The sequence below is a fragment of the Saimiri boliviensis genome, chromosome 17 (genome assembly GCF_048565385.1).
Source record: "Saimiri boliviensis isolate mSaiBol1 chromosome 17, mSaiBol1.pri, whole genome shotgun sequence".
NCBI classification, from domain to species: domain Eukaryota; kingdom Metazoa; phylum Chordata; class Mammalia; order Primates; family Cebidae; genus Saimiri; species Saimiri boliviensis.
Window position 1 is genome coordinate 64517300 of NC_133465.1, and position 9784 is coordinate 64527083.

General features: G+C 53.1%; 1 protein-coding gene across 2 annotated transcripts; it reads left to right on the top strand.

Moving 5' to 3' along the window:
- The first annotated feature begins 125 nt into the window (after positions 1-125).
- Positions 126-8973, top strand: OTOP2 (otopetrin 2). 2 transcript variants are annotated; one of them, XM_003931753.4, is made up of 6 exons: positions 126-471; positions 1029-1165; positions 2695-2753; positions 3148-3281; positions 5006-5880; positions 8433-8973. In XM_003931753.4, the coding sequence occupies exons 1-6, from the start codon at positions 159-161 to the stop codon at positions 8601-8603; spliced, it is 1689 nt and encodes a 562-aa protein (XP_003931802.1). In that variant the 5' UTR covers positions 126-158; the 3' UTR covers positions 8604-8973. The 2 variants fall into 2 exon arrangements, with proteins under 2 accessions (XP_003931802.1, XP_074244093.1); XM_074387992.1 differs by having other exon boundaries at positions 138-471; positions 5003-5880; positions 8433-8966.
- Positions 8974-9784: the final 811 nt, after the last annotated feature.

Here is a 9784-nt window from a genome sequence, read left to right on the forward strand (position 1 = left end):
CCTCCAGCACCCGAAGCCCCCACCCTGCGGGTCGGGGAACTCCCTAGTCCCCAAATTTAGGGATGAGATGGTGGAAGGAGAGCCGTCGGGGTTGACCCGGAGTCCTGTCCGCTCCTCCCCCACAGTGACCCCTCTAGCCTCCGCCAGTCGCCCCCGCCATGTCCGAGGAGCTGGCCCCCGGCCCCAAGGAGAGCCCCCTGGCGCCGCAGGCGGGCCCCAGGGAGGTGTGGAAGAAGGGCGGCCGCCTGCTGTCGGTGCTGCTGGCCGTGAACGTGCTGCTCCTCGCCTGCACGCTCATCAGCGGCGGAGCCTTCAACAAGGTGGCCGTATACGACACGGACGTGTTCGCGCTGCTCACCACGATGATGCTGCTGGCAGTGCTCTGGATCCTCTTCTACCTCCTCCGCACTGTGCGCTGCCCCGGAGCGGTGCCCTACCGCGACGCGCACGCTGGCCCCATCTGGCTCCGAGGTGCCAGGGGAGGTCGGGTCGAGGTGGGGTTGGCACAGCAGGGACCCGGTGGCTGGGGGTTTTGCAGGAGTTGCAGAGGTGGTTGATGTAGAAAGCCGAGAGGTTCCCTAGGGAGAACCAGGAGGGCCAGATGTGGCTGAGGGGGAGGTGGGCTGCAGTTAAGGAAAGGGGAGGGAAGGGGTCCCCGGGGAGAGATGAGTAGAGGGATGGATGAAGGGAGACCTCTTTGCCACCGGTCGGTCGGAAAATTGGAGAAGGCTGGCCCTGGAGGGCCTTTGATGGAGAGCAGGAACCAGAAGACGGCAGCCACTGAAAGAGCCCAGTCAGGGCTCTCCTCGGTATCTACACAGCCCCAAAGAAGAACGGGGTTGGGGGGGTCTTGGTAGCATGTCCATCCATCCCCCCACTCAGTCATACACTCATCCTTCCATCCATCCATTCACCTTTCAGTCCGTCTATCCACCTATCCTCCTGTCCTCCCCATTGATCCATCCAACTGTCACTCACTCACCCATCTGCCCAGCCTCCCATCCTCAGGGACGGTCATCTCCCACCAGGTGGGCTGGTGCTGTTTGGAATCTGCACTCTTGTCATGGATGTCTTCAAGACCGGCTACTACTCCAGTTTCTTTGAGTGCCAGTCGGCCATCAAGATCCTGCACCCGCTCATCCAGGCTGTGTTCGTCATGATCCAGGTGGGTGGAGGAGTGTCGCTGTGTGAGAGAAAGGAGCCAACACTTGGCCTGTTGGAGAGGAGCCAACAAGGGGTCGGAGACCTGAGCTCCACCTGCCTCCTATCCTGAGCAATTAGGCAAACTGGGAACAGGGCTGCAGGGAACATCGAAGGAGTCCATCAATGTGGAAACACCACACAATGAAGTGATATCCCAATGTGAGCTCCCACTTGGAGCTCTGCAATGTTATTTTAACCTAAGCAGTGCCAGTAGTTAACACCTAGGAGGTGTGAGTTGTGACAGCCAGACTTGTCTCCTAGCACCTGGCCTGCCCTCCTTGGGTGCCCATAGTGGGCATCCGTGTCAGCCCAGGGTCCTGCCAGCTTGGCCCTTCTGTTCTGTATTCAGAAATAAGGTCTGACTGTAAGTGGGATTTCTCAAACATTTATTTTGTTGTTATTGTTGTTGCATAAACAATACTTTGAAAGAGCTTCTGAGTATCACAGTATTGTTGTTGCATAGACAATACTTTGAAAGAGCTTCTCAGCTTCTTGAGCTGAGACAGGACTGGCCTTAGATGGGATCAGAAAAGTCCCCAGCCTTCTATCATGACCAGAATGGCACCATGGATGATGCCCTCCCCAGAGACACCACCCCTGCTGCCCAGGTTTCCACAAGTCAGCACATGGCTAGCTGTGGCATTAATGTAGCTTTAGTCTTTCACATTTTACGGGTTTGAAGAATACTCAGGTAAAATGAAAATATAGATATCCCCACATCACCAAATGGCATGGCAGGAATTCACAGGCAGCCAGACAACAGCAAGGCCTGGCAGGGTGACAGAGGACGAGGATGAGCAGGGGATGTTGTCAAAGGAAGGTGAGAAGTCCACAGAGACTCCTTCCACCCTGAACAAGACCTAACCTCAGGCTGGCCTTGCTCCCAGAAAAAAAATAACTAGGTAGTCAAAACTCTACTTGAACCCCACCTCCACACAAAATAAACCCCACCACGAGCAGAGTTTCACATGTGACACTTTGCAAACCTTTAAAGAATGGAGAACCACTATTTTATACAAATCGTGCCGCATAATAGAGACAGTGCTCCACACCTTGTTTCTTTGAGACTTAGTCTCACTCTGTCACCCAGGCTGGAGTGCAGTGGCCCAATCTCAGCTCACTGCAGCCTCCACCTCCCAGGTTCAAGCGATTCTCATGCCTCAGCCTCCCAAATAGCTGGGATTACAGGCACATGCCACCATGCCCAGCTAATTTTTTTGTATTTTAGAAATGGGATTTCACCATGTTGGTCAGGCTGGTCTTGAACTCCTGACCTCAAGTGATCCACCCACCTCAGTCTCTCAAACTTCTGGGATTACAGACATGAGTCACCATGCCCAGCCCCCATCTCATTTTGTGAAGCTAAAAGAAATCTGATAACTCAGTGTAAGGGTTCCTCGGGCAGAGAGAACAAGATGGCATGGACGTGGATGCGCTGGAGTTTTGTCCATCTGTGGAGTAAATGCTTCTCACCACATTCTCTCAATACAGACCTACTTTCTCTGGGTCTCCGCTAAAGACTGTGTTCACGTCCACCTGGACCTGACCCGGTGAGAACCCCAGCTCGATGCCCGTGCCCAGCGTCCCAGTGTGGGCCTTGCAGGAGAGATTCGGGCTTTCCACCCTGGGGCAGGGCCCCTCTGTATGCCCCCTGGATCAGGTTGCAGCCAAGGCCTCCTTGCTTTGTCAGGCTGACTTCCACTACCTTGAGGGACTCTTTCTCCCAGGGGAGGGAGTGGTGGTGGCCCCGGCCCCTGGAAAGCTCCTGGCCCTCTCTTGCGTGGCATACCAGCCAGGCTGTGTTCCTACTGAAATCAGCTTCCCTGTTCACACAGGGCCTGGCTGCTTTCTTATTTCCCAAAGCCAGCTCTCAGTATTGCTCCCCAACCTGCCACCCGCCAAAGGGTCACAGGCCTCTTTGTCCCTGCCCCCAACCCCAAACAGGTGCGGTCTCATGTTCACACTCACCACAAACCTGGCCATCTGGATGGCAGCCGTGGTGGATGAATCTGTGCACCAGGCCCACTCCTACAGCAGTTCTCACAGCAACGCCAGCCACACCCGGCTCGCCTCTGACCGTGAGTTTCATCTCAATGCTGGCCCTGTGACTACCAGGCCTGGGCCCGAGTGCTTTGTGAATTTGTAACATCTGTCTCTCGTTCCCTCATAAGGGCATAGAGGCAAAGGAGAGAGCCAGGGGCCTCCTCCTGCTGCAGGATTTACCTCTGCAGTTTAAGTGTAGGTGACCCCAGAAGGGGAGTATTGGGGGCATCCTTTTATCCTTGAGGCTGCAGCCCTGGCCCCCCTATCTAGTCTCCATCCCACTAAGAAGGGACCGACCCAGGACCAAGTGCAATGGCTCATGCCTGTAATCCTAGCACATTGGGAGGCTAAGGCAGGCAGATTGCTTGAGCTCAGGAGTTCGAGACCAGCCTGAGCAAGATGATGAAACCCTGACTCTAATTAGCTGGGTGTGGTGGTGCATGCCTGTGGTCACTATGGGAGGCTGAGCTGGGAGGATCACTTGAGCCAGGGAGGTCGAGGCTGCAGTGAGCCATGATTGTGCCACTGCACTTCAGCCTTAGTGACAGAGTGAGACCCTATCTCAAAAAAAAAAAAAAAGGAGAAGAAGGAGAAGCAACCCTCCGTTTCTTCATCTGCAAAGCCAGCCGGGCCAGCTCTCAGAATGAAAAGAGACATTTGCCAAGCCCCAGGGTATCCTATCCTATAGAGCACATTCTGGAGTCAAGACTCCTTTCCATGTGGTACAAACAGAAGTGACGGGACGGTCATGTGGAGACTTGGATGTTGCAGCTGGCTTTCTGGGCTGAGTCAGATGGTGGGGAGGGCCGTGAGGAAGCTTGAACGTTAAAGATTCCCAAGAGGACCACTTTCTGTCTCAGGGATCCAGGGCTGGAAGGGATGGAAGGAATTGAATGGGGTGAAGTGGGTAGCCCTGTGGTTTAGACTGTTCTTTTTGAGACAGAGTGTCCCTCTGTCGCCCAGGCTGGAGTGCAGTGGTACGATCTCAGCTCACTGCAACCTCCACCTCCTGTGTTCAAGGGATTCTCATGTCTTAGCCTCTCAAGTACTTGGAACTACAGGCACATGCCACCAGGCCAGGCCAATTTTTGTATTTTTAGTAGAGACTGGGTTTCACCATGTTGGCCAAGCTGGTCTCAAACTCCTGACCTCAAGTGATCTGCCAGCATCATCTTCCCAAAGTGTTGAGATTACATGTGTGAGCCACTGCGCCTGGCCCAGACTGTTCCTACTGAGCACTGATGTGTCCCACAGTCTCTGGCACACAGTAGGTGCTCAAGAAATATTTGTGAAATGAAGGAGTGTGCCACACCCTGTGAAGATATGAGGGATACTATGGTGAATATAGCAGTCGTGACAGGCAGGAACCCTGCCTTTACAAAGGTCACAGGGTAGGGCGGGCACAGAGGCTCACGCCTGTAATCCCAGCACTTTGGGAGGCCAAGGCAGGCAGATCACCTGAAGTCAGAAGTTCGTGACCAGCCTGGACAACATGGTGAAACCCTGTGTCTACTAAAATTACAAAAATTAGCTGGGCATGGTGGCGGGCTCCTATAATCCCAGCTACTCAGAAGCATCACTTGAACCCGGGAGGGGGAGGTTGCAGTGAGCTATCACACCATTACACTCCATCCTGAACAAGAGTGAATCTCCATCTCAAAAAAACAAACAAACAAAAAAAACGGTCACAGGCTAGGGGTGAGACTTCTCTAGGAAGGTGAGAAGGCAGTCCAGCCTCGTGTCTCTCTCCCCGCAGCAGAGCGTGCAGGCAACGCAGTGGGAGGAGACTCTTGCCTTTGCAGCACAGCCGTCTGCCAGATCTTCCAGCAGGGGTACTTCTACCTATATCCCTTCAACATCGAGTACAGCCTCTTCGCCTCCACCATGCTGTATGTCATGTGGAAGAATGTGGGTAGATTGCTGGCCTCCACCCCTGGCCACAGCCACACCCTATCCCCGGTCAGCCTCTTCCGGGAGACCTTTTTTGCCGGCCCAGTTCTGGGCCTGCTGCTCTTTGTGGCCGGGCTGGCTGTATTCATCATCTACGAGGTTCAAGTGAGCGGGGACGGTGGCCGCACGCAGCAGGCCCTGGTCATCTACTACAGCTTCAACATTGTCTGCTTGGGACTCACGACTTTGGTCAGCCTGAGTGGCTCCATCATCTACCGTTTTGACCGCCGGGCCATGGACCACCATAAGAACCCCACACGCACCCTGGACGTGGCCCTGCTGATGGGTGCCGCCCTGGGTCAGTACGCCATCTCCTACTACTCCATTGTGGCCGTGGTGGTGGGCACGCCCCAGGACCTGTTGGCAGGGCTCAACCTCACACACGCACTGCTCATGATCGCCCAGCACACCTTCCAGAACATATTTATCATCGAGAGCCTTCACCGAGGACCACCCGGGGCTGAGCCTCACGGTACACTCCCCAAGGAGCCCTGCCAAGGCCTGACCTTCACCAACCAGGTTGCCCTCCACACCTTGCCTGCCTGCCCACCCAGCCCCGGGCTGGTTAGCCCCAGCCCTGCAGACCAGCAGGAAGCAGTGGGCGTTGTCTCAACCCCCAGAAGCCACTGGAGACGCCGGTGCCTAAAAGACATTTCTCTGTTTCTCCTGCTCTGCAATGTGATCGTGAGTAGCTGTGGGGAGGAAGGGGTGGGCTTGGGAGCAGAAGAGGCTGAGGAAGGATCCTCTTGCAGGTTTAAGCACTTTAGCTTCTCTGTCTTGCCCGCAGCCCACCTGAGAATCTTACAGCTCTCTAGGAAAGAAGCAGGTTCAGAGGGGGCCAGCCGTAGCTTTGTGGGAAATGGCATCTCAGGGCACACAGAGAATATGAAATCCTAGCATTCTGGCATCTAGGCACCAGATAGAGCTGCAGGGGTCCCGGGGAAGGTTGACACAGGGGCTGGGTGGAGGTGAGAGGAAGCTGAGAGCTGATGTGGAAGGGGGGACCCTCACCCCGCAGTGGGAAGTGTGACTGCTCCTGGGAACTTGTGACCTGCCTGCTTCTCAGAATAATTGGAGCAGCATCAGGAAGTAGCAGAGACCAGCGTAAGTGTGAGCAGTCTGTTAGCAGAGTGAAGTGGCAGGCCAGCTGGGAAGGAGGGCATCTACAACAGTCACCCCCTCCCCAGTGACTCAGCAAAGATTAAGAGCGACAGACTTGTCCAGGCACAGTGGCTCATGCCTGTAATCCCAGCACTTTGGGAGGCCAAGGCAGGAAGATCACTTGAGGCTGGGAGTTCGAGAGCAGCCTGACCAACATAGTAAAACCCCATATCCACTAAAAAAAAAAAAATGAGCCAGGCGTGATGGTACATGCCTATAATCTGAGCTACTCAGGAGGCTGAGGCAAGGAAATTGCTTGAACCCAGGAGGCAGAGGTTGCAATGAGCTGAGATCGTGCCACTGTACTCCAGTCTGGGCAACAGAGGGAGACTCTGTCTCAAAAAAAAAAAAAAAAAAAAAAAACCAATAGACTTCACCCAATACAAATATGTTCTGTATACAGAAGCATCCCAGGACAGAAACACTGGGAATGAAGGTGCACCCCAATAGAGAAAGACTCTTGATGTTTCTAGTACAACCCAAGACAGAAATGGCCCAGTGGGGCTTACAATTACCTCTGATATAAAAACATGTACCTATGTGGGTACATCTCAAAGAGAAAAAAACACTTCTAGTAAAGTTTCACTCAGTAGAAAAACAGTTCTTTCAGCTATAACCTCCAATAGAAAAATATCCCTAATATAGAAAAGTACTTAATGTGGGTATATCCCACAGAGAAAGATCCCAGAGTGAATTCTACCCCATGAAATCCTACTTGCATGAGGTGAACCAGCAGCCCTAACTACAAGCTGTTCTTAGTGAGTCCCACAGTGAAGGACCATCCTCCAGGACATGGTACCCATAAATGTGGGATGACGCCATGCAGGAGCCTTCCAACGAAGTTAATTTCACTTTAAAAAATAATAATAATAAAAGGCTGGGAGCAGTGGCTCATGCCTGTAATCCCAACACTTTGGGAGGCCTGGGAGGCCGAGATGGGTGGATCACGAGGTCAGGAGTTTGAGACCAGCCTGACCAACATAGTGAAACCCCATGTCTTCTAAAAATACAAAAATTAGCCAGACGTGGTGGCATGTGCCTGTAATCCCAGCTACTCAGGAGGCTGAGGCAGGAGAATCACTTGAATCTGGGGGGCGGAAGTTGCAGTGAGCCGAGATGGCGCCACTGCACTCCAGCCTGGGCAACAGAGCGGGACTCCGTCTAAAAAAAAAAAAAAAAAAAAAAAAAAAAAAAAAAAAAAATGTGGTCATCAATCTCTGACCCTATCAGTAGAAGCAAAAGGCCCAGACCTTAGCATGTCTTGGACCAGCTTTGGCGCCTGTCCCCCTGCCCTCTGCCCTGACCCCACCTTCCACCCAGGCCCAGCTAATAGGCTAGGGGCCACCTTCTGGGAGGCTATTCTTGCTCCAGGAATCTGAACCTAAATCACCTCCAACAGCATCTTCTCCATCTCCTCCATTTTATAGGACAGAACAGGCTCAGAGTGCCTGCCGAGACTGCAGTGTGCCCAAGGACAGTTAATTGGGGGTAGGGGTGAGGCTGGTCTAAAAAAACTCACACCTGAACCTTCTGAGCTCATAGCCAGAGAGAAAGCAGGATTCCAACATCCACGTCCTCCCAGCCCTGGGAAGGGAGAAGGGGTTGAGGAGAGAGCTGGAGGGCAGAGCTCAGGAAGGGATAGGGTGGAGTGGCCTTCTGCCTGAACCCCAAACCCCTCCCCTTAGGCTATCTGATTCTGCCACCCTCACCCCTATGCACACAACCCCCCAGGACAGAGCTGCTGATTTCACTGTTTGGACCTCTTCTTCTAGTGAAACCTCTTCTCCCCTCCCCCATCCCACACTGAGACCCCGCTAAGATTTTGGAAGAGGTGATCACAGGTGGACTCCTAGCCCAGGGATGACAAATTCAGTTGGTTGTACTTCCTGAGCCCCTTAGAGAGTGCCAGGTCCTGTCCAAAATACTGGAACTGCCCATTCACTGACACCAAGCCCTCCCTGTCCACCAAGCTAGAAGGATGGGCTCCCATCTTGCCATAGCCCAGCAAAGCCCACAGAAATGGCTCACAGGTTTCCATCTGGGCCGGCTCCTGAAATGCTCCTCTCTCCTCACAGCTGTGGATCATGCCCGCCTTCGGGGCCCGCCCTCACTTCAGCAACACAGTGGAGGTGGATTTCTACGGCTACTCCCTCTGGGCGGCCATCGTCAACATCTGCCTCCCTTTCGGCATCTTTTACCGCATGCACGCCGTCTCCAGCCTGCTGGAGGTCTACGTGCTCTCCTGAGGCCTCCGACAGAGACATGGGGAAGGAGCAGGAAGAGGAGACTGAGCTCCTGTGCCCGTTCAGACATCCTCTGGGAATGAATCCCAGCTGGTGCCATATGACAGCCCATTGTCTGCTGGTCCCAGAGTGGAATTTTCACAAAAGTTATTTTTCCAGGTTGAATTTTTAAATCACAATCAGGACAGGCCCATCCACCCCAGTATGACCGTGGGGCAGGAGGTGACTGGGGAAGGGAGACCTCTCCTGGCGGCATTTCTAGGACCAGCAAGATCTGGAAGTGCTGGCTCCCGCTCCCCCTCTAATCCTGCCCTGGGGCCTGGCCAGTGCACTGCCTGGAGCTGGAAACCAATAAACCTGTGCTTTGCCCCCATCCCCACTGTTTGTCTCCGTTGTCGCATCTGAGACGCTCACAGGAGAGGATCTCGGGGTTCAGAGTGGGAAGGGCCCCTGGAGATTTTCAGGTCTCAAGCTTTGTCATGTGTGAGCAAAATCCAAGTGACAGACTAACTACAGAGTAGGTAACCAGAGTTCTCAAACTGCCATCTTCCTTTTCCCTTTATCCCCAGGTGACATATACAAATAATCATTTTTTTTATTTTATTTTTGAAACGGTCTCACTTTTTTGCCCAGGCTGGAGTACAGATAGCTCACTACACCCTCAGCCTCCTGGACTCAAGAGACCCTCCCACCTCAGCCTCCTGAGTAGCCGAAGCTACAGCTACTACTGCCACCATGCCTGGCTAAATTTTTTTGGTGTGTGTATTTTTTGTGGAGATGGGGAGTCTCACTTTGTTGCCCAGGCTGGTCTTGAACTCCTGGGCTCAAGTAATCCTCCCGCCTCGGCTTCCCAAGGTGCTGGGATTACAGGCATGAGCCACAGCACCCAATCTAATCATTTTTTAATGTGTCCCATGACACAAGAAAGTTTAGGAAGCAGTAACCTAGTCTAATGTCTGCATTTTACAAAAAAGGAAGCTGAGGCCCAGAGAGGTAAAGTGACTTGCCCAAGGTCACATAGCTACAAAAAAAAACCCAGAGCCTTTCTGCTAGGATCAATAATTTTCAAACTTTGTTTTCAAGCAGATCATTTTTTCCCTTCAAATAAAATACTACAGGAATCCAAGTTTATAACATAGATATAGGCCAGGCTCAGTGGCTCACGCCTGTAATCCCAGCACTTT